The 23,534-nt window shown below is 53.6% G+C and overlaps 1 protein-coding gene across 4 annotated transcripts in view; it reads left to right on the top strand.

Moving 5' to 3' along the window:
• The window catches only part of CCDC88C (coiled-coil domain containing 88C), a 125,604-nt gene that overhangs the window by 30,423 nt on the left and 71,647 nt on the right, over positions 1-23,534 (top strand). For 2 of the 4 annotated variants that reach the window (XM_073895770.1, XM_025869467.2), the window contains exon 4: positions 20,500-20,569. The exons of 1 other annotated variant lie outside the window; for it this stretch is intronic. In XM_073895770.1, the coding sequence (XP_073751871.1) occupies positions 20,500-20,569 (70 nt within the window). Of the gene's footprint in view, positions 1-226; positions 1,110-20,499; positions 20,570-23,534 lie in introns of those variants that run through there. One more of the 4 variants, XM_073895771.1, reaches the window with a different exon arrangement.

The following is a 23,534-nucleotide window of genomic DNA, read 5'->3' as shown; positions in this document are numbered from 1 at the left end:
TTAAGTTTTTTTGGTGGGGTTTTTTTTTTTTTTTTTTTTTTTTTTGCAAGGTTTGGCAGGAAGGCCCTGGAGCTCGGGAGCACGCCAGGTGCTGAGAGGAGGTGCAGTGAAGCATGGGAGCCAGACAGACCCTGGGGTCCTTCAGCAGATCTCAGCCTGACCTTAGAGGCTGTAGCACGAGAAGCTGGGATGGGGGAGGGCAGCCCCAGCCTGGGAGGGTGGGGGGCAGGGATTTTAGCAGGGAGGACTTTGTTCTCTCCCTGAGGGCTTTGAGGGTAAGGGACAGGCCCCCAAACAGGGGTGGCCGCCTCCTCTCCCTCCTATGGCACAGGTGTTTAAAGAGGCGCAGTCAGATGAGGCCGTGTGTTCTGAGTGGGATAAATCAGGATTTAAGCCTGGTGTGGGCAAGTCTGTGCCTCGTGTCCTGGAGGGCTGTGGTCTCCCCTTGGATTTTCTGTAGACCAGACAGTCTGTGGGACCCCGAGGAGCCTCCCCTCGTGCCTCACCCCCTTCTCAGGCCGAAGTCAGACGGGGTTTTATCCCCCAACCTTGGCGGCTGTGTCTCTTTTCTCCTCCTCTGCCCTCTCCCTTGACTGCTGAATCCTGTAGCATGTAGGGTGGATGGGGCTGGGCCCTGGGCCCCAAGGAAGGATGGAGATGGCAGACATCACCCCTGCTCGAGGAGCTTGGGGTTAAGGTACCTTCAAACACAGTGGAGGCAGAGGCTGAGCGGGAGAGGAGACCGCTTTGTCAGGGCCCTAATTTGGAGAACACTTCAGAGTCCGAATACTCCGGGGGAGGATTCCTTGTTCCTACTTTGTGCGTAGTCTTCCCTGGGTGCTGTGTATTTACAGTGTCCTTAGAAACCATCTAGCAGGGGAGTGGCAGGTGGGTTTACGCTTGGGTGCAGGGGGAGCATTGTGGCAGCCCGGAGTCCTGTGTTGAGAAGGGCTGAGAGGCTGTGACCTGGATCTGTGGGAAATGGTGCTTTAACCAGTAGCAGTGCCTGCCCCAGAGGTGGAGGAGGGAGGACAGGGGGGTGTTCCCTCTCACTTTGCAGATGAAGAAATGCAGGCCTGGAGAAGTTGTGACTAGCTCTGTGTTTAATGGTGAGTCTGGAACTAGAACCTAAGGCTGCTGAATCTCAGCCTAGGGCTCTGTCTACCGCCCGGACATTGAAGAACCCACCCTAGCTAGAGAGGCCAGACATGCAAGGGTGAAGCAGGGAGGGGAAAATAAGACTGGCCCGGATAAAATGGGCTGGTCAGAAAATATACCGAAGAAGGAATCAGAAAGGAGACTGGGGGATGGGCTTGAGCTGGGGAAGGAGGATGAGCTGGGTCTTGCAGCAGAGGGCCCATTTGGATAGAAGGCAGTTCTGCCATCCCTCCCACTAGGCAAGCCTGGCCACCTAGGGCAGAACGTGCAGAAGCTGCTGCCTTCAGCCGTCTCTTGTCTCTTGATGGGTGGGCTTTGAAGCACTGACCTTCAGTAGCAGGAGGAATGTGTAACTTCCTGGGCCATAGGGAAATGCAGTCTTAAGATAAAATCCTAAACTCAAAAGATAGTTGGCTAGCTGGTTTGTCACACCTGCTGTGTCCTCAGCACCTGTGTGTTGGTGTTTCTGAGATTGGGGTTTTCTTCCCCCCCCTCCGCCCCCAAGTGGCCCCTTTGGTGATGTGTGATGGGTTTGGTGGGTCACAGCCCCCTTCCTAGAATAGGCGGGGGATGGGAGACTCAGACTCCCCACAGGTGCCCCTGCACCTTTAATTTCTCCCCATGTTACCACACCCCTGCATGTTGTCAGCCCCTGCCTGCCCCACCGCCCCAATTTCACATGCTCCTTGGCCGGTGGTTAGAGTCGCAGAAGGAACAACTCTGCTTGGGCGTGCACATAGGAAACCCTCCCTGGAGCTTCTACAGGTCTCACTAGAACTATGTATCCATGCTCTCCCCCACCCCTCCCCCCTCCCCCTCCCCCCTTCTCTCCCACTTCTGGGTTGGCCTCCAAAAATGTACAGAGTGCTTCATTTTAAGAAGCACATAGGAAAAAAAAAATGAAAGCATGTCCTTGTGGTCATGTAAGAAAATGCCAGTGTTCTTTAGAGAAACGTTCGATGGGGTGAAACGACGTGATGCTGGAGTTTGCGTTAAAATAATCTTTAGAGCAAAGGGAGACATGATGAACTAGATCTTGCTCATTGTTGGAGTGATGGGTACATAGGGCTTGCTTATTGCACTGTTGTCCCCTTTTATTTACGTTTGAAAATTTCCACAGTAACCTTGTGGTAAAAGTGTATAGGATTCTTCTGGAAACTTTTCGGCTTGTGTGTCATTTTTGGTGCTCTTCCATGAAACTGCTCTACCTGCTTTGAGATGCATTCTGACTCACACACTGGCACTTGGTTCTCGTGTCCTTGCTTCTGCTGCTTGTTGAAACAGATGTGCTGCTTCATGGACTGTTTTCTGAAAAGTTGGCAGAACATTCAGCCACCCCCAGGATGAACAGAATTCTATCCATAGCATTTTATAAAGGTTTTTGGGTGCTTTTGTATAAATAGTAACGTGAGTGTTGTTTTTATTAGACAAGTATTTATTGCGCATCTATGTGTGAAGACCCAACAAATGTGAGGCAGTGACGTGGGGGAAGGGCCCTGCTAGGGTTGAGATGATGCGTGAAGCTGGAAGGTGAGGCCCCAAGAGGGAGGGAGGGAGGGAGGGAGGGAGGGTCCTAGGGCCCCATGGCATAGTGTGGAGGTGCTTTGTCCAGTCCCCAACCATCTCACCCTGGCCTGATATCCCGTAACACTTAGACTCAACCCAGACCCCTTTGCCTTTGCTTTATGTTCTCAGGGTAGACCCCTTTTCCAGTCATTAAACTACCAAAGGGCAGAGAACGTTCAGTTCTTTGTGTGTTGGATTCAAGCAGGCCCGTTATAAATGAGAACAAGGCACTCCAGTGGGAGGCCCAAGTGCCAGTGTAGGTACCTGACCTGGTCATGGAAGGCCAGTGGTTAGCTGTCACCTGTCCCTGGAGCCAAGAATGAGAGCTGGAATGGAGTAGGAGGAGGCAAGCTCAAGGGGCCGACACTTGTGTGGCCCCGTCCGCCGCCGCCTCGCGTGGGCTCGCGTCGAGGAGCCCTGAGAGCCCGGGGCGGCGGATGATAGAGTGAGAGAACTCTGGCTGTGGAAGACCAGTTAGACTAGATCTCGCAACAGCTCATCCTCAGCTCTGGGTGACAAAGGCAAGATCCCGTACAGACTGGCCTGGGGTATCTAGGTTTTAGCCCTTGACATTGTCCTTGATCCTGTTGAGGTGTCTTTGATGTCATCCTCTGCCTGCAACATCATCCTTACCCTTCCAGCTTTCTCTGTCTGGCGGGAGTTGGCCTGTCAAAGTGGGAGGCCTTTGTGGTTTGGGACACAGGGTCTTAGAGTCAGGCTGGCAAGGGGTCTAGACCCGGCTCTTGGCACGCATCCGGAGGTGGTTGTGCTGGGTCAAGTGTTTGCTCCCAGGCTAACACGAGGCAGTTGGGAAGGATCAAAGCTCCTGGCGAACTCGTGTGTGTTGCTGTTCTGTTTGATTTTTCTGTTTCTCAGCCCCTCCTGGAGGGAGTGCATATTGGTGTAGCAACTTTGGAAAACAGTCTGGCATGAATGCCAGAAGTTCAGCATCCACATACCCTGTGGTCCAGCTCATTTTACGCCTAGGTGTATACCCGAAAGAATCTCGGGTGCGTGGACTCTGGGAGACTCATACAAGAATGTTCACGGTAGTTCTGTTCACAGTGGCAAAGACCTGGAAACAGCCCAGATGCCTATCAGTACAGGAATATGGATGAATACACTGAGATGTGGCCACACAATGGAATATTAGAGAGTTGTCCAAACAGATTACCTGCAGCAACGCGCAGTGATGTAGATGAATTTTAGCAATTATCATAAATATTAGGTAAAAAGAGCATTCCCTTAGATTACATACAGCACCATTCCTTTTCTTACAACGTTAAAAGCAAAAAAAAAAATGTGCTTTTTAGGAATATTTACAGATGAAGTAAAACTGTAAAAAAAAAAAAAAAAAAGAAAAGCAAGGGAATGTGCATTTGTGATTCAGGTTGGAGGTGTCCTAGATGGGAGGAGGCAGGGCGGGATGGGGGCACCATCTGGTTAGATTATTGTCAAGGTCGTAGCCTGTGTTGGGGGCGGTGGGTTTGCAGGTGGTTATTACATTGTGAAAAGTAACTAAATGAAAGTGAGCCATGTGTGACCACAGAGGAGTGTCGTGAGCCAAGGATCATGATTAATAATTAACCCAGTTCTGTGCCTGTAGGGTCCAACATCCCCCCCCCGCCCCCCACTGCCAAGTTAGTTTTAGTAAAGGCTGTGATGACCTGGTGTTCACGGGGAGGGGGAGGGGGGTCCGCTTTTCCAGAATTGCCCTCCCCCTGCTGCTCTCTCGCCTTCCCCCCAACCCCCCACCCCCAGCTCAGGCCTCCCTCTTCCACAATGCCTGCAGGCTGTAGCAACCTTCTTGGCTTGTTGGCTCTGTTCTTCCTTAACCACTTGTTTCCTGTATGTCGAAGTGCCTTGGTTAGAGACGGCCTCACCCACTAATCATTTCCACATGTGTGTGTCTTTCTAACGAGACAGCAATTTTGACGAGGCCAGAGGTCGCGTTTTATCTCTTATCTTATATGGCAGATTCCTCCCCAGCTCCTGTCCACTCTCCCCTTCTCCCTTCGTTAAAGCGGCTCCAGCCTCCCCAACGCTGCTGCTTACCTCACAGGGCTTGATAGTCACCACCAGTGAGGCCGGGCCCTGGCGCCCGTGCGATGTCTGTGGGCAGCATGGAGTGCCCCTTCCGGGAAGCCCTCCTGGGAGGTAGCTGCCTGCCTTTCTAAGCAGCTTCCTTCTGCCCTTGCCTGGAATGCCCCGCAGTGCCCAGGTCCCTGACACCTGGGGTGGGGTGGGGGAGCTCTCGTGGTCGACCTGGCTTCTCATGTCTTGACTCTTGGGTCCGTCACTGCTGTCAGGTCTTCGTTACTCACAGAATACTGTCATTCTTGGGACTATTATCACGTAACCACTCCCATCTCCGTGGTTTCTGGCACTGCAAGGTGCCTCATGACTGCACCGTGAGGCCTGTGGATTGTAAAAGGTCAACGGGGTCTTAAACTGGCATTTGGACTCCAAGGAGCTGGTGTTGGGTCCCACGCTGCACTCACCCGCAGGTGACCTGGGCGTCCCTTAACCCCTCTGAACTCTGCTAGTTAATCAGCACAGACCGTCAGCCAGCTGTTGGCAATCCCGTGCGCCGGGTACTGTAACTTTCCCAGCAGCCCCACGAGCTCCGGAGCGCCGCTACAGAGGAGTAAGGTCACCGCTCGGCCTGCCCTCGGCAGCAGTGCCACTTCCCGGATGGATTTGGGGGCCCCCGTGACCCACCTGCACCTGTTGAAGGTGCTCTCTTCCCGGCCTGATGCTGCCAGCCCTCGGCGGTCACTGCGACACCCGACTCTCTAGAGCGAGCTCGCTCTTTCAGGTGGAGGTGCTTTCTCATGGCTTCTGTTTCTCTTTATGTTCCTGTCTTCTAGCAGAGACCAGCATCTCAGACACAGGGTGAGAGGCACTCTGTGCAGAGGGGGCAGGGGGCGATGCTAGTGGAGGGGGTGACGGCTTGTGCGTGCATGGGGCTGTAGCCAGCCAGCCCACCTACCTGGAGCCAATGGCCAGCCTCGTTTTCCGGGGTCTTAAAGGCCTGGGCAATGGCAGAGTGGCTGTGGGAAGGAAAGGCTTCCCTACCTCTGCGGACCCCGGGGAGTCTGCTGCGAGCTGAGCCAGTACTGCGGTTTACCCCTCGGCCTGTGGCCCCGGCGGGGAGGACCCAGCACGTCCCACCTTTCTGCATCTTTCCTCTCTGCTCCTGGATGGGAGATGGGATGATTTATGACGACCAGTTGCTGGCCTTCCAGCGTTCCTTCTCTCAGTGGTGTTCATTTAGGAAGCGTTTATTTGGAGCCTTCCTCAGGCCCGAGCAGAGCCCTGTTCCTGACTCTGAGCTCGCTAGTGAGGGTGGTGGGTAAGTGGCTGGCTCCGCCATGAGTCTGCATTCACTCACCATTGTGTCCCCGACTCCCGGCACACCGCCTGGAACAGACCCGGGCTCAGAAAACACTTGTTCACTGAATTCCCTAATGAGCTTCAGAGTGAGACAGTCCATGAGTGTACAAAGCACGGGGGGACCGTGACTGAGTTTGGGAGGCAGATGCACTCCCTGCAAGCCAGATGTGAAATGGGCACCTGCCCCACTGAACACAAGATGGTGTGTGCCCACTTGGACCAGGGTGAGATGTCCTCTCTCTCTCTCTCTCTCTCTCTCTCTCTCTCTCTCTCTCTCTCACACACACACACACACACACACACACCCTATCTAATGTAGGTGCCTATAGTAGGTGCTCAGTTAATGTGCATAGAGGAGTCTCATCATCTTCTGGCTTGGGCTGGGAGAGTCCACGGGCTGCGTGGCGGGACAGGCACAGACTGTCATCCTGCTTGATTTGAGCTCAGGAACAGCTGGTGCGGGTGCCTTTCTCTGCCTGAAGTGTAGGTGGTCAGCTCCCTGAGGGAAGCTGGGACAGCTGGCCTGCCTTGTGACCAGGGACTGGGGTGGGTCTGCATGCCTTCATTTCCCCACCCCCTCCCAAATGTTTTTTGATTTTGGTGGTCCTTACACCCAACTTACCCACATCTGAAGGAAAACTTCCCTCTTCCTTTTTAAAAGAAAAAGAAAAGGGCACTTACCCCCGCCTCCCCGCCTGCCCCACTGCAGAAAGGCCTGGTTGGTCTAATTGCAGGGCGTTGTTTCTGTCCCCCTCCTGTAGGGATCCACAGTCAGGCTGTTCACACAGTGAGGACACGTGCCAGCCTAGCTCCTCTGACAAACACGGAGTGAGCCCCTTCTCGTGCCATGCCCTGGGCGGGGAGGTGGTCCAGATCCCCTCCCTGGGGAACCCACAGCCTGGTACGGAGGCTTCAGAAGTGAAGCCGGTCTAGCAGAGGAAACTTAGTCCGCAGCTTTATAATGAGTGACTCGGCATTGCTGGTCCCTTTCTGCATGTCCCCATAGCATTTTATACCACAGGCGGTTACAGCACTTTATCACACTGGGTTACACCAGGGAGTGCCCCTGTGTCTTAATTTCTAGCTCGGGCAGACATCAGTAATTGATGGTGGCACTCTCTGACTCTGAGCCCTGGCCTCGGGATCCTCAACGCGGTGCTCCAGGACCGGTCCCCGGGGCTCGGTGTCCACAGGCTCAAAGTCTTTGTAAGCCCTGCATTCTGGTGAGTTCCTTGTGTGAGAGCTTGGGCCTCCTCAGGTTTCAGAATGGATGTCTGACCCTGGAAATGACACCACTCTCAGCGTGCGTCGTGCTCAGTAGGACTGCACGGCACGTTCTAGCCACAAGACTTCCCCTCTTGCTGGTGCCCGTGGCTGGCATTGTCCTATTGCACATGTCCACCTGGCTCCTGCCCTCTCTCCACTCACGTTTATCCCACCGTCGCTTCATCGGTGGGGGGGTGAGGGGGGGGGGGCCGCCTTTGGCTACTTGTCTGTAATTTCTTTTTCCCCTCACTCTTGTCTTGCCTGCTTATTTTCCTTAGCCCTTGGTATTGCTTGGCACATACGTATGATACACTTACCGACCTCTTCATTGCCCTCATTTACTGCAGTATATCCCCACCAACCGAAAATCGTTGTCGATCAAACAGATCTTGCATGGGCAAATAGCCAGCCAGCCAGTGGACCTGGGGTACCGCCTGCTGGTTGGGAAGGTGGGCTCATTAGTCCCTCTGACTGTTGTTCAAAAGTGAGTGTCTGTTGCCCTCTGGAAGAAGGGCGAGGCTATGTTCAGTGGCCTGAGGTCCTGGGGCCTCTGTTCTCACCAGGCCCTCCCTCCTTGTGGTCAGTGGGTTTGGTTTAGCCAGCAGTTAGTGAGTGCCTGTGGGCAGCAGGTGCAGAGGCCTGGGGTGGGGAGGGGGGATTCAGAGATGAGCACCTCACAGCAGCACCCCAAGACCCTGAGGTTCCCAGGCACCTCGAACTGACCATGGGGATACACTGTGCCGGGGCTCATGGGGGCCCAGAGGAGGGAGTTGTTATTTCCAGCCAAGGAATTTGGGTAGGGGTTGGCATTGACGTGAGTGCTGTAGGCTGGGGAGGATTGCCTCAAGTGTTGGGGGCAAGGGGGTTGAGCCACCGCTGACCCCTTGTCCAGCTGCCTTGAAGTTGATACCATCTGTTGAGATTTTCACTTCCTGCCAAAGTGTTACTCATTACAGACCTGTCATTTCTTAACCTTCCTCCTCCCCAGTTTTTCAGCTGTGTCCTGAGCTGCCCTCCCCCGGTTTCCTGCTATAGAATACATTTTTGGTAATAGAAAAAAAAAAAAAAAAAACCTTCCAGAGTTTCTTGCTCTCTAGATGAAATCTGGTCGTCAGTTGCAAACTCCCATAACGATGAGAAGTGACCAGTTCTTACAAGATTTGTTTGCTTGTCCCATCTGTTTGTTGTCGTTCCCAGGTGGGTGATCTGTATGATGGGAACCCTTCTGATGCTCAGACTCACGTGGTGACTGTGTTTTTAGAAATGCTATGCCTTTGGGGCACCTGGGTGGCTCAGTCAAACGTCTGCTTTCGGCTCGGGTCATGATCCCAGGGTCCTGGGATTGAGTCCCATGTCAGGCTCTCTGCTCAGAGAGCAGCCTGCTTCTCCCTCTGCCTGCCGCTCTGCCTACTTGTGTCCTCTCTTTCTAATAAATAAATAAAATCTTTTTAAAAATGCTATGCCTTTAATAAAACGGGCTAAATACGCTCTTCCCGCTCTTATGTCACTGAACGTTGATGTGAGGATTAATTTACAGACCTGCTTGAGGAGTAAATGTGTTCTCCCCCTTCTACAATGTAGACCTTAGACCTACTTGAGTCTTTTCCCTCCACATGCAAGGGTCCCCACACTCCTGACCCAGCGGAAGGAGTATATATCACTCTGTGGGCGCTTCTCCCTTGGTTCACAGAAATCCCTCCTCTCGGAGCCAAAAGTCACCTCTCAGTAACTTGTACCATTTGTTTCACCTGTAGCTTTGTTTTTGGAGGCGGGAGCTGGGGCGACAGAGGCCATAGTCCAGTCTTACCCAGCTCACTTCTCCACGTGGGTGGAGGCAGGCATCACTAATCAACCATGCACCCCCCCCCCCCCCCGAGCCCAGGCCTGCCCTGAGCGTTCTCAGCACAGCACCCACCAGCCCTTCACTCCTCAGGCTGTCCGGTGTGCTTTTCCTCCAGAGACCGGAGGGAAAAAAGAGAAAGTAAGAGCGAGGAAACAATGGTCAGGTGGTGTTCCTGTTCAGTCCTCCCTCTCGCCTGTACCTAACTCAGGGCCATAGAGAAGGAGAAGGGGTGTGGGGTGAACCTGGGGGTAGGGAGGGTTTCCCCATTCCCGAGGACCTCCACGGTCAACCCCCACACCCAGATAGCTGTGGCTGTCTTCCATTATGGGTTCACTTCTGGTCTCTGCCAGCCGCCTGTGTGTGTGCCTCGCAGAGCTGGTCTGAGTTGGGACCCTAAGCACGAGGCAGGCGTGTATATAGAACAGGTGCCATGCTCTGTCTCCTGTAGCTTAGGGGTGATGCCCACCTGCTTGCCCAGCCACCCAGCAGGGGGTTGGAGCTGAGGCCCAGCAGCAAGAGGCTGCTGGTGGATGTGGTTTGGGGACAGCAGTCATGGCTGCCACCGTGCAGTTGAGCATAGAGCACACATGCGGGACCCCAGCTCCCTGAGCAGGGAGGGGTTCTGCTGCATCTGGGACTGCGCTGGGGGGTCTGACTCCACTGCCCATGTTGGGACACATGAGGTAGGGGAGTGCCTTCTGCTGCTTCCTCTGCCTTGTTGCCTCCTTTCCCTGCTGCCAACCTGACCCTGATCCGTACTCACATGCCTGGATGGCACCTGCTCTTCTTTGTTCCACTGTAGCTCAGTGCCACCTCTTCCTGAAAGCCTTTCCGGATTAGCCTCTCCTGTTGTCCCTCAGGTCCGATGCCTCACCTTCCCCTCTGGCTAGCGGCCCTGTCCCCTGGGTCTGTCTTCCAGGCAGAGCCCAGCCCCATGCGCACACAGCCTGGGCACCCCCACTGCTTCCTGCAGGTTTGCAGAGCTTGTCTCCATATCGTAGATTTGGGGACAGAGGTCTTCTCTTTGTAACCCCACCGCGCACACACCCAGCACACCACCCGACACCCATTAGGCACCCAGAGATACAGTGGTGTCCATGAGAGCGATTGGCTGCCCGTCTGTTCTCCCTGCCCTGGGGAGATGGATGTGTGGAAGCCTGGCTGACTTGGGAGTGTCGGTGCCTCGGGTCCTGCGACGCTCACTCGGTGGGGTGCTGGGATGGCCTGCCTTCCCTGCCTGCCTCTCCGGGCCCTCGCAGGTCCCAGCAGGCCGCCACGTGCAGCCGGAGGCTCCCGGGTACTCTCTGCCCCTCCTGTTCTGGCTTGTACCCTGGGAGCAAGGGAACTGCTGCGACACTGGCAGGAATGGGTGAGGGCTGCTGGGGTGTGTGCTGGGACAGGGGAGAGCCACACCTCTCCCCCGAAGCTCTGTGGGCAGGCCCAGAGCAGCAGGCGCCCAGGAAGTCAGCCTAGGGCCCCCCACCTGCAAGTGGTATAGGGGAGCAGTTTGGGTCCCTGGGACCAGGCAGCACTGGCCGCTCCTCTAGCCTTCCCCTGCATGCACGCTGCACTCTGGCCAACAGGTGGTGCTGGCTGTGAGCCCCACGCCCGCCCTCATCTACCCATCAACAGGAATGTCAACTCTTCCAAGAAGCCTGAAGAGAGGGATTCTCCAGTTGCTGGTCCACAGCTTTAAGAGCCCTCACTGCCATGAAGTGAGGTTCCTTGTGTCAATGCCAAGCACTGATGCTGATGTTTTTGCTGGGCGTGAGCACAGGGCGTGAGCCACTCCAGGCAATGAGTCTGAGGACAGGACCCCCCCCCCACCCCCTGCAGACCCTCCTGGAGCATGTTCCTGGGTGTAGGAGGCCCTCAGTAGACCCTGATGAATGGAAGTGAGCTCCTTGCTGTACTGGAGAGAGCTCTAGGACAGAGTCAGAGGAGACCTAGGTTTTCTAGAACCAGATGTGATGCTGCACCCCTGTGATTTTCCTCTCTGGGCCTCAGTTTTCCTGCTGTGTAGGTAATCTGGAAGGCTCTTTCAGATTTAAAAGCTAGTCTCACTAGCCCCCTGCTGGTGGCCGGGATCTGTTGGCAGGGCTGTGTGTCCATCTGCTGGTCCAGCTGGGACCCCTTGCCCCCTCCCCCTGCACCTGTGGTTCCTGTTCTTCCCTAGAACCCAACTTTGGCTGCTGGTGACAGGCTTGTATTTACCGTGTAAAGTGGTTCCTGAAACACCATTTATGGGCGGAAATTCTCAGAGGAGCTGAATGCAGTGCCCTCCCCATGCTTCTGGGGCTCCCCCACCACCGTTTTTGGTCCAGGGGCTCACAACAGGCACTTCCCAGCATCAGATAAGACAACTGCTCCCACAGAGCTCCCCAGGCATCACACCAGCCCTAAAGGGAAGGTGACAGGCCTCTGCAGGGGCACTTGAGCATCCTCCAGCCCCCGTCCCTGTTGGGTTTCCCCTGGGTTCTTCCGGGCCGTGTGGGCACTTGCCCGGGTTCAGAGTTGGCAACCCTGAGTTAGTAACTTCGTAAAGATGTGTGTGCTCCTCCGTGCCAACACCCTGTCTCCTTTCCCACTTCCCCTCCCCCGACTTTTGAAGGAGCCAAGCATCCCTTAGGGATGGTCCTGGTCCTGGAACAGATGAGGGTGTGGCTTGCCTGAGGTCACACTGCGAGTAGCTTTGCCTGCACACAGTGGTGATTGCGTTTCCAGGGGCTCCTTCCTACAGGTCTGCTCCTTGATCCGCTCAGAGGAAATACTTGTTTTCCTTTCTGTGAATAAAGCATGGTCTTAGTTTTTGTGCACAGAGCCATGAGGAGAGGCAGCTGTGAACACGGGGGCAGGAGGTTTGCTCATGCCGCAGTAACCACGGATGGCCCAAGTCGGTAGCTTTAAATCACGGGTTACAGAGATGCAGTGTGGCCTAGTTAGTGGAAACCAGTGCTCTTGGGCTCGTGTGACTCTGAACTGGTTTCAGGCCCTGGGGACCCCAGGATTAATTGAAAGGAGTTAGAACAGATGGATTGAATCTATCAGCAGCCTTACGTGACAGCCTCTTAACATAAAGGTACTTCATTACTCACTCATTTTGCCAGGGCTCCCTGCCCCAGTCAGAGGGAATGCAGTAGGGGCCAGAGCCCCTTGTCCAGATGGAATCACAAGCACGTGGCCCCACGGGCCCAGGCTTTGAACAGGCGGCCGAGGATAAATCATCAAACTTACATCTTCTCCCAGCAGCTCCATTAGAAACTCGTGCTCTCGGCGGTGATACCCCAGGAAGCAGGCTGGGGCACATGGTGTTGGAGTCAGGTCCCTGTTGATCTCAGATGGGGTGACACTGTGGAGGGCAGGATTTTTCAGGGAGAGGGCAGCAGGCTGTAAGTACCGTGAATCCCTACAGAAGGTATGAGGCCAGCATCACCAATACGGAGTGCTCCAGTTTGGGCCACGGGGCAGTTGGTGTGGCCCTGGGGAGAGCTCACCACCCAGAGTGCCGTTCCTGGCCGTCGCCCCGGACCCTGCCACCAAGCCCCATTAGCAGCACCGTGCCGTGGTTCTCTCAGATTGGAAATCCCAGTGATTCTTTTCCTGACCGCCTCACGAGACTGTGGGGAGCAGGAAAGAGATGGGACCCTCGCTGCGGTTGGGTGTGTGTTTGGCAAGGCCAGGCTTTCAGGCAGTTTTTGTTTTTGACCGAGGAGTGTTGAAGGGCGTTAAGGAACCCCTCTCGGCTAGATCCAGGTGGGAGGTTTTGAGATGTGTCGTGTGGAGGACAGCTCATTGATGACATGAGCATAAACCATGTGGTGCGTGCAGAGGACCCCGGCACTACCCCAGCTCTGTGGGTCTGTGGTGCTCCGTGAGCATCTCAGCCTTGTGGAGGGCCAGAGGCGTGTCACCTGCATGAGCCCTCGCTAGTGCTGTGTACTTCCTAGCAGGTTCTTGCTGTGGGGTTTAGACATCTCTTCTCTTATAGGGCACTGGAATAGACACTGGGAGCATTGGAATTCGGGTGATATCTTTCCTGTCGGAGTCACTTCTGTAATGTAGGAATTTTTAATGAGCCTTGTTTTGCTTTGTTTTCTCCTAGAATGATCATATTTGGGAATTAACAATGGAAAAGTATCCAGACCAGCGTTGCAAACTCACTATGAGGTGTTTTAACTTTTGTTAACATCTGCAGGCTGGTGAATCTTAAGGCATAAATATGGCTGCTGATTTTGCCAGGGTTCCAGGCGAAGAGAGTTGAGTTACTTCCAACACGGTGGTGGAGCAAAGCAGGTGGTTTTCAGGACTTGATTCCCCTGTTAGTGTGAGAGAGACAGGACACCTCTTCCAAAAAAAAAAAAAAAGGTTTTTCTCTTTAAGAAGGCTCCATGCTGGGTGTGGAGCCTGACGTGGGGCTTAATTAAACTCACAACCCTGAGATCGAGACCTGAGCTGAGATCAAGAGTCGGACGCTTAATGGACTGAGCCAGCCAGGCACCCCCTTTTTTTAAAATCTTAATATAAATTTTGAGGAATCTTTTCTGATCAGTCTGATTTTGTTAGCTGTCATTGTAGCAGCTTTTTACTGCCTCTGAGTGGGGTGCTGAGTGACAAGGCAAAATGTGAGAGGACCACGGATGTGGGCAAATGAAGCATTTAGAGTTCAGAGGAAAGAAAATGGTATGTGATTCGGGGCATCAAAGGTAGCTGCATGGAGGAGGTGATGTTTTCTATGAGCTTTGGAGGATGAATAGGATTCTAACTGGGAGGAGTGCAGGCTAGGGTGGTGGGGGGAAGAAAGTGTGCCCCAGTGGGAACTGCAGAGTGTGTATAGTACAGTGTAACCCTAGGCTTGACTTGTTGGCCCCATTTAGCAGTTCAGACATCTCTGGGCTTTCTCCTTCTGTGGGACTCCTGAGCATTCTGCATAGCCCAGCTCAGACGCTGCCTCCAGGAAGCCTTCCCAGACTTGCCTGGGCAGAGTTTGGCTGTGCTCCTTGTGTTGTGCTGCTCTGACCCCCGCCCTCTGTGCTATGATTTTCTACCCACCCCCCCCCGCCTTTCCATTCGGACTGAGAGTTCTCAGCTCACAGCATGGTGCTCAGCATGTGTCTTCTGAATATCTGAACAGCAGACGTAAAGGTGGGCAGGGTGTACACTCAAAGCCGATACCACGCGTGTTTCTGATTTTCAGTATTGACTCTGAGAACATGGCTAGGTCCACAACAAGGCTCTTTGTTTCTTTGGCTGTGTGGAAGGCACATTTTTCTGTTCGGACCATCCTGACCTCCTCGGTAACCTTCTGGATGCCTCTGCTGGGTGATTATCTTAACTTTTCGGGGATTTCCCCTCATTTACTCGGCATCAGCTCCTATCCAAACCCCTATGGAGGGTCACTCGTGGGCCCAAAAACTTGACCTTTAGCAACACTTGTTTTGTCTTTCCAGCACAGTATCAAGCCACAAAATTGAGTTTCATTTGGAGGGGAGAAAAAGAATTCATTCAGTGTCTTCATGACATCCGTGTTCTTAATCCAATAGTCGCAGCACGCGCGCGTACACACACACACGTTTCCACCCTGCAGCTTCTCTAGGACCTTGCATTTCTTCCACGGGGGGAGAAAAATGACCTTTCTGTTTGAGCAGGCACAGAGGTCCAGCTGGGCCCTGGCAGGATGGTGAGCCTCTTCAGTGCGGCTTCTACATTGCCCCCTGGCAGTGGATGGAACTTTTCTGGGAGCCCTGAGCCTCGCTCCTCAAGGGCCTGGGGCTCTGGAGCCCACCCCGCCCCCCAGGACCTCCCTGTAAGTCGGCCCTGCCCCCACTCCTGGTCCGGGGTCGCCTGGGTCCTGCTGGCTGGCATCTGCTTTTCCCAGCTGGTGGGAGATGCCAGAGTGCACTTCAATTTGGGAGCAGGGGGGTGGTGTTTTAAAAAATGGTAAGAGAGTTGATTTTCCTCTTGGATACATGGTGAATTGTCTCAAAGGAAAAGATAATTTTCATGAGCCTGTCATTTCGTAGCTCAGTCGCTGGCAGACGCATGCTGCACGAGAAGCCGTGCCGCAGGGTCCGAATAGCATCATTTAAGGTGGTATGAGCACCACAGGATTGGTAGAAAATGTTGGCAAATCTTGCCCTTGTCCTGGTGGCCCTAGGAAAGAATGTGCTGTCATTGTGGTAGATGCTTTTTGAGAGTTTCTCTTTCTTTACTAACATGTCTTCAGTACCGTACATGCAATTGTGTATCCGTGTCTTAAGCATCTTTTGTAGTCTAATGAATCAGGAAGAGTGCTGGGTCTCTGAGGACCTAACCAGCTCCCAGGACCCGTTTGAAGCCATAGTGTTGAGGTGCTTCTCCTCTATCACATGCCTCATCATACTTTCATTTGTATTTTGAGGTGTTGGGGGGAGTGTTTTAGGCCATCCTTTTAATGTACTGCTGTTGACAGTTGTACTGTGAGGTAGACCATTTACTGAGTTTGGGGTACATGCACTTATGCCCAGGGGTAAGTGTGTAGGGCATTTTAAGGGGCCTGAGCTGAGTCCCCTGTTCCTAAACCAAGAGAGGAGGTCCTGGGAGAAAGCACGGGCTCATTTTGGTTCTTCCAGGACATTCAGCTGCCATGGTCGGGTGGGTACACTCTCTGTAAGTCCTGAATGGGGACTGGCCAGAATGGAATTGGGGGGCCCACCTCCCACAGGGACCTAACAATTAAACGGAGTGACTTGGACAGAATGCCGAAATTGAGCTTCATTTACAAGCCCTGGGAGTTGAGGGGGTCACGTCAAGTCCCTGCTGGGGTCCCTTCCGGGTCTCTCCCAGCCCCTGCTGTGCTGCCTCGGGCCTCTGACTCCCCCTCACTGTGTCCTCTTGCCTCTAGCCAGGCAGCGCTGTCCACAGGGCAGCGACAGAGCCTTCTAGATCTTTTCCGCCCGAGACTTTGCTGATGGCCGCTAAGTGCAGACGTTCGGGAAACCTTGAACGTTCCCTGAGAGGAGTGAGGATGGAGGGGGTTGGAGGAGGAGGGCTGAGGACAGGAGGGGAGCCGAGGGTGTAGCCTGGCCTGTGGCTCCAGCCCACATTGCGGCCCAGGTTTCGGAGACCAGCAGGACAAGCGTTTGGCGTCCCCGGTGGTGAAGCCATGCTCCTGGGTCCACAGTGGCCACCCGCTTAGTTGTAATCAAGTGTGAGGTGTGCGAGTAACCCGGCGCCTCTGGAATCTGCTCATCAGCACCTTCTGTCATCCTTCCTGTCACTGGCAGCGTTCCATGACCCGTGAGGCCCCAGGTGGGGCTCCCCTCCGGTGTCCTGTGTTTTCCCTCCCCACTGAATACTTGTGTGCTTGTCAGAAGAGGATTCGAATAGGAAGGGAGCTTTCTCCTTCCACTCAGCTCCCTGGTTCTGTTCTCAGAACTTCTCCCCAGCCATGACCTCTAGAGCCAGGCCACGGGCCCTGTGTCGTCGCCCTTGGGATGCAGCTGAAATCACGAAGCTGGGAATCCGACGGGGGGGGGGGGGGGGGGCAGCCCTCCAGGCTTGTTGACACCACATGCGAAAACACAGATGCGCAGCCCCTGGCACCCACCAACTGGGGCGACAGACGCTCCCTGCAGACTGTCCTGGCCGGCCCCTTCCCTCCCCCAGCATGTAGGGCTGATGGCCTGGGAGGATCTTCGGAATTCTGATAAGATCCCAGCTTTTGGATTTGCAGCCAGGCTGGTTTCAGGTGGGCTCTCTCCCCTTTTTTACATCACAGAGCACTTTCCAGCCCTCGGCCGGCCAGGCCAGCCGCTGAGAATCCTATATGCCCACCCCCCTCTCATCTGTTCTTGGGAATCTTAGTTTGTTTACAGCAGTTACCAATGGGAACCTTCCAGGATGCGATTGGTGTGGCTTCGTTTATGAAAAGGAACATCTGGGGCTTCCCCAGCATCTTTTGTTAGGATCCGGTAACCCACTCAGAGGAGGGGATCAAAATCTCCCCTGGACCTCCAGATTTAACCCTTTGTCTTTCCTGCTCTCTCCAGAGGGTGAGGGTTCTGCCTCTTCCCTCCTGCCCATCAGGTCACAAGGATGTGCTGACAAGACCAAGGTTGCGTGGAGGCTCGTGTGTGCCCTTGTCCCTCATCCTTGCCGCAGCGCGTGACAGTGGCCTTGCTTTTTGCTCTTTGCAAAGGCCTGGGTTGGCACCGGGAGGGCTTGCTGGCAAATTTGAGGGCTGCTCAGAGCACACCCCTGGGCTTGTGTTTTCCTTCCTGGCTCTGTCCCACCCCACACAGCCGGCCAGGGTGTGACCAGGTGCCTGCCGAGCCGGCCGGTGTCAGCTGCGGCCTGCACAGTGGCTTTCTGTTCTGAGTCCCGGGCGGGAGGGTCTCCTCGTCAGCAACCACCTCACGTCCCCACTAGATGGAGGGCCTGGCCTGTCGCCTTGGAGGCCCTGCCACCGCGAGGGGACTGACTGTCATGTCAGGGGCATGACAGCTGCTAGGCACATGTGGCTCTCTGGGTCCTCGTGCGGCTGGTGTGACCAAGGACGTGAAATTTTAATGAAATTTGAAAACTGATGTTTGATTCAGGCATCGGAAAACTTTTAACTGTGTTGGGGACAACTGGGGGGTGTGAAGCTACTTTGTGCAGATCGAGCGTTTCCGATGAAAATTTCGCATCTGGGTTGAGATGGGCCCTGGGTATAATCCCCTCACTGGATCCCAAAGACCTTAGCCTGAGAAGAGAATGTAAAATATCTCCTTCATGATTTTATGTTAGTTATGTGGCAAAATGATGGTATTTTGGATATGTTGGCTTAACAGATTATTCGAGTATTTTCATACACACACACCTTTTTTTCCTTACCTTTTTTAGGGTGGCTACTAGAACATTTGAAATTAATATATGTCTCGCACTGTATTTCTACTGGATGGCTCTGAGACCTTGGAGCCTGCTTTTGCTGAAAACATGTTTGGTGGTTCTCTAGGGAGATGGTTAATGTCTCAGGAATGCTTTGGGCCACAGGATTAGATCTTAGACCCACGGTGGGTTTTTTTTTATTTTTTTGAAAGGAACAAATTTTAAAAATCATCTGTTCATAAAATACTACTTGATTGCACAAGGGATACATTTCTTGTGGGAAAATTAAAAGTAAAACACCCTGTTTTGGGAGAAGAATACGTGGATTTTCTAGCAATAGTTTCTAGCAGTGTTTCCAGCGGCATTTGCTGAGATCATCATGAGTATAAAAATGCCACCTCATATTTTTGTATGAGCTCTTTGAGATGATTCCATGTTCTGTGTCTCCTCTATAAGTGTGAGCAGTCCCATCATAGTGCCGGTGCTCCAGACCCTTGGACAGTGAGAGAGGGAAACTAGCCCAGACTTCAAAAGGGGCTATAGCTGGTTGGACAGTAATAACAAGTAAATCTTCCAGAAGGTGGGCTGAGCACTTGAGTTTAGTGTTGAGGCAGAATAGCGACTCCGTGACCAAATGGGCTTAATCTGGCCTGGAGTCTTTCCTTTTGCTGGATGAACGAGCTGGAAAGTGGATTTTGCTGATTGTACTCTTCATGTGTGTTTTGCCCCAGGGCGAGACTGTGGAATCCTTTGGCAAGAGCATTCGGTTGAGAGACTGTTTTGTATGTGTGTTGACTTTTTTCGGGCCCCGAAGGAGGGCTGAGGTGCTCTACAGCTCACACTTGTGTCTAGCACAGGCATTTGCTAACGAAGAGTGTTTGAGAAAACATGAGCATCTCATGTGGTGACCTGCGACCCCCGATAATGAAAACGTTCGCCGGCATGGAGTGGAGAGGGGTCCGGTGTGTTTGGGTCTGCCTCCACTCCTTCCCCCACCCCATCCCCAAGCTGGTGTAGACAGGAGCCATAGACAGACACTGAGGGGGAGGATGAAATCGTTGTATATATCTTTTGAAGGTGCTGGCCTCTCCGGGCACGCTTGCCAAGGCTACCACTCTGAGCTGACGATTTGGATATCGTTCTGGGGTGTTCCCCTGGGCCCTGTGGGGTTAGAGGATTGTGTGATTGTCCCTGTTTTCTTCATCAGCGCTAGTTGGCAGTATATAGACTACAGAGATCCTCGTGTTCACGTTGTGCACTAGAGTGACACTGGAAAAAAGCTGTCTCACTGGAAACATTTTTAAAAAGGCATAAGAGAGGGAGGGGCGCCTGGGTGGCTCAGTCATTAAGCATCTGCCTTCAGCTCAGGTCATGATCTCAAGGTCCTGGGATACAGCCCCACGTCAGGCTCGATCAGCGGGGAGTCTGCTGGTCCCTCTCCTTCTGCCCCTCTGCCCTGCTCGTGCTCTCTCTCGCTCTCTCAAACAAATAATCTTTTTAAAAAAGGCATAAGAGGAGCTTCGTTGGTGAAGAATTTCTGTAGTGACCACTTTTGGAAGAACTTCTGTAGTGACCACTTTTGTAATATGTTAAGCCTGAGAATACTTAACAAAAACCTACCCCCTTAGACTTGTCTCGGTAAAAATGAGACTTTATCTTCTGATTGGTGAAAAACAAGGCACATCAGGGCAGGGAAGAAGACCTGTCCCGAGAAGTGTTCTGGGAAACGGTGCATCGGGGCCAGCACACTCCGCTGGGGGAGCTTGTTAAAGACCCCAGACACGGCGGGGGGGGGGGGGGGGGGGGGGGGGGGGCATGACTGATGGCTGGTGCCTGGGCCTTCTTTCAAAGCCCCTTGGTGTGAGGGCCAGAAGGCAGCTCATTTCCTCGGGCTGCCTCTAACGGGTGCAGATTAGCTGTGATTTATCCCCTCTCCCGGGGAAGCCGCTGCTGTAAATGAGAGAAGTCTCCTCATTTACAGCTTGTACCAAAGACGTGTTGAATGCTAGGATCCTGAATCATCAGGTTATAAAGACTCCGTAGCTTATCTCTCATCTTTACTCTGTATTTTTTTTTAATTGCACCAGCAAACCGTACAATAAAAATAAAGACCTGTCTTAGAAAGAAACTTACACCTAATCCTCTATCCGACCCTGCAGTAGATCTTCTTTTTCCCAAGGTCTCCGTGCATCTGTAGGCATGATTTTTATTTGTTCATGATCAAGGCAGAAGTATAATTAACTTGGACTTTCCACGTTTATTTGTATCCTAAATATTCCTTCCTATTATAGAGGATCTTCATACTTAGCACTTAATGGCTGCACGCACGTTCATCCAGTGACTTGATAAACTGTAATTTTCTTAGTCATTCTTTAATTTTGTTTCCTGTCCTTAACGGTATCTTTCCCCCTTTGTTTCTGTAGGAAGTTCTCCAGCAGCTGATCGTAATGAATTTGCCCAATGTCTTGATGATTGGCAAAGACCCACTGTCTGGTGAGTGGAAGCTGCCCCCCCGTGGTGCCCGGGGCAGCGCCGTGGGCCCTGAGCAGCTGCCGGACGCACAGCTCTGGCGGCCAGCTCTGGGCCAGCACGTGAAAACACGTGATCGTTCCGGCGAGCTTTTTGAGGGATGGTTTATTACCCCGAGGCAGGAAGCCAAGCGTGCCTTTTTTTCACCTTAAGAATGAATCCTCCCAACCCCTCCTTTGCAAGTGCAGAGGCAGGCGAGGCCACCGCTTCCTCGGGCTTAGGGACCCAAGTCGTGTGGTGGACTTGCTGGGGGTCTCTCCTTAGTGAGCGTGGAACCCACACCATCATGGGATGTGGGAGCTATCGGCAAGAATGTCAGAATCTTTTGAGGGAACTAATGTTCCTTCCGCAGGGATCTCGCCACGCTTTCGTTCACCCCGTGCTGGATCTCTCCAGCATGTCCCGTCTTGTATCTGTTTGCACGCCTCCCGCCGGTCTCTGGCGCCCACGTGGGCAAGGTTTCTAAGTCCTAGGCTGGGACACTCGGTGTGACTTTGAAGGACTGAAAGAAATGTCCTCCTGGACACCTTCCAGAAAATCAGAGCGTTGCTCATACCTGCCAACTAACTCATCAGGTGAGTTGAAGAGGGTGGTGGATTTCTTCCCTGCCACATCTGTGTGCCTTGACCCGCACGCATGGCTCGTGGACATCGGCGTGCATACCCTGGGGACAGCGTACTCGCCGGCTGGGACTTGTGCCGCTGGAGACCTGGTTGGCGTCAGTCTCTGGCCTCCTAGAATGGGTTAGGGTCCAGGAGTGCAGGAAGGACCCCACACAGTGGTGGCTTTTACAGAAAGGACTGAAGCTTTCCCCTGTGGCATCTCCTCACCCCCTTCCCACTGGCACCTGGCCGCCCTTGCCCCTGTTCATATGAGAGTAGCTAGTGTTGCCTCAGGACTGAAGGAGGAGAGCCCTGAGTGACCGGCCCAGGACAGTTCTCACGGAGAAGTGGTATCTGAGTGCTGTGGTCCCCAAGAGCTGCAGTAGCATCTGGAGCCACCGGGTCAGGGGCAGCGGGTGTCCTCTGGGGGCCCCGCGGGCTGGCGTGTCTGCCTTTTCTCCGTGTGAGCCGAAAGGAAGAGGTTTCTCAGGCCTCCCCTTAGTCTCTAGCATACCTGGCCGTGAGCACCCACACCTTGCACAGCCATGGCTTTGCAGAGGCCGCGCAGGCCCACCTGGTGGCTCCTGGTGGTGAATGCCCTCCCCCCGCTTGGTGCGCTAGAAACGAGGGGAGCTTTTGGTTCGCCTTGCCCCTGGCTCTGCCTTCAGGCCATTTGTCGTCTGGCTTTATTTCAGGGTTCCCCCTCCCCGCCAGGTAGAGGATGCCAGATGCCGCCCATCCCAGCCACAGCCCTGGGCCCCAAGGGCAGTTGGCACTCTCGCGTTTCCGTAGTAACGTCAGGAAAGGGGGGGTCTGCTTTGCTGAGCAGATTTGTGCTGATTTATTCAGGGGCTGGTTTTATAGGGGTGGGGAGAGATGCCTGTGGGAGGTTGGTGGTTCAAGCTTAGTTCTGCTCCTCTGTCTGCTCTGGAGACAGCCAGAGGTGTAAGGTGAGGAGCAGGCAAGGAGGATGCTCCCTCCTTGAGCCCTTGGTAAGCCCGCCACGTGCTGGGCACCGTGTATGTGTTAAAACATGGGAATGGGATCGTGCTTCTGGGGTGCAGCTGTGCCATCCCATTTATAGATGAGAAGACAGAGGCTCGTAGGGTTTAAGTGACAAGCCCTTGGTCCTGTAGCCGGTAAGCAGACCCCCGGAGCCTGAGCTCCCCATTGGTATCACATGCAGATGTGTCAGGTTGGGCCAGTATTTGACCATTTTGACCTACAGACATGGTGGTGGCGTATGGTCCAGTCTAACATCAAACACATCCACTCCCCCATCCAGCCGCCCTGTCACACTGTCATGCTGTGTATGACAGAGTAGCTTGCCCACCCTCCTTCTGGTGGTGTCCCTTCTCTTCCCTGTCAGTGTCCCTCCTCCCCCCCCTTCCTGCTGCCGTCTGGAAGCCTGTCCTCCGGAGGCCCCTTCACCAACTACCTCCATACCCCGGGACCCTGGCTCCAGCCTCCCCCTCAGCAGTGTATCTGTCCCAGCCTCTGAACCACATGGGGCCAAGAGAGGTTGTCCATATGCAGAGGACACAGGTCCCCACTTTAGGTCTGTTGATGAGCAGAAGCATCTGCAAGGACTGGACACTGACTTGTTTTTGAAATTGCTTTATTGAGATAGTTTCATACCATAAAATTCACCCATCCTCAGTATACAACGTAGTGATTTTTTTTTTTTTTTTTTTTTGTCACAAAGGTATAGAATTGTGCAACCTTCACCACAATTCAGGTTTAGAACATTGTGGAGGAGCTGCTTTTGAGGCTTTGACAGGTGAATGGAGTGTCCCTAGCACCGAATAGAATCAGTACACATCTGTCAAAAAGGTGGTGTCACCAGCTCTGAAGGAGAGGCTGGGAAGAGACGGTGCACATCGGCCCGGCAGTAAGCTCGGGTTGGGGGCGTCCTCCAGGCGGGGCCTGAGTGCCGGTGGCTTGGGCACACGGAGGGCTGGGGTCGCCTCACCATGGCATCATGGCCAGGGAGCTGTGAGCTGGGCACATGCTTGGGTAGGTTTTGACAGCGGCCCCAGGGGGCCTCTGAGAACAGGGGAGGTTGGCAAGGGAGACCCACCAGCAAGAAGACACAGAGGCATATTTATGGAATAGTGCTTTCTGTTTCAAATTTTAAGACATAGATGGGTGAAGAAGCATTTTGGGTTTCTTTTTAAATAAAGAACAAAGTTGGTTTCTTTTTTGTGTGGTTGCCTAGAAGTGGGCTTGGGAGGTGGGAGGGGTGCTGCTTTTTTACTAATTCTGCCACACATATCTTAGGAGCATGGCTCTGTGCTCTTTTTGGTTGATGTTGGCACCGTTCTGTT

This window comes from Callorhinus ursinus, unplaced genomic scaffold, assembly GCF_003265705.2.
Source record: "Callorhinus ursinus isolate GAN/ISIS: 27379988/994484 unplaced genomic scaffold, GSC_fseal_2.0 scaffold8, whole genome shotgun sequence".
Lineage (NCBI taxonomy): Eukaryota > Metazoa > Chordata > Mammalia > Carnivora > Otariidae > Callorhinus > Callorhinus ursinus.
This window is presented reverse-complemented; position numbering and strand designations above follow the sequence as displayed.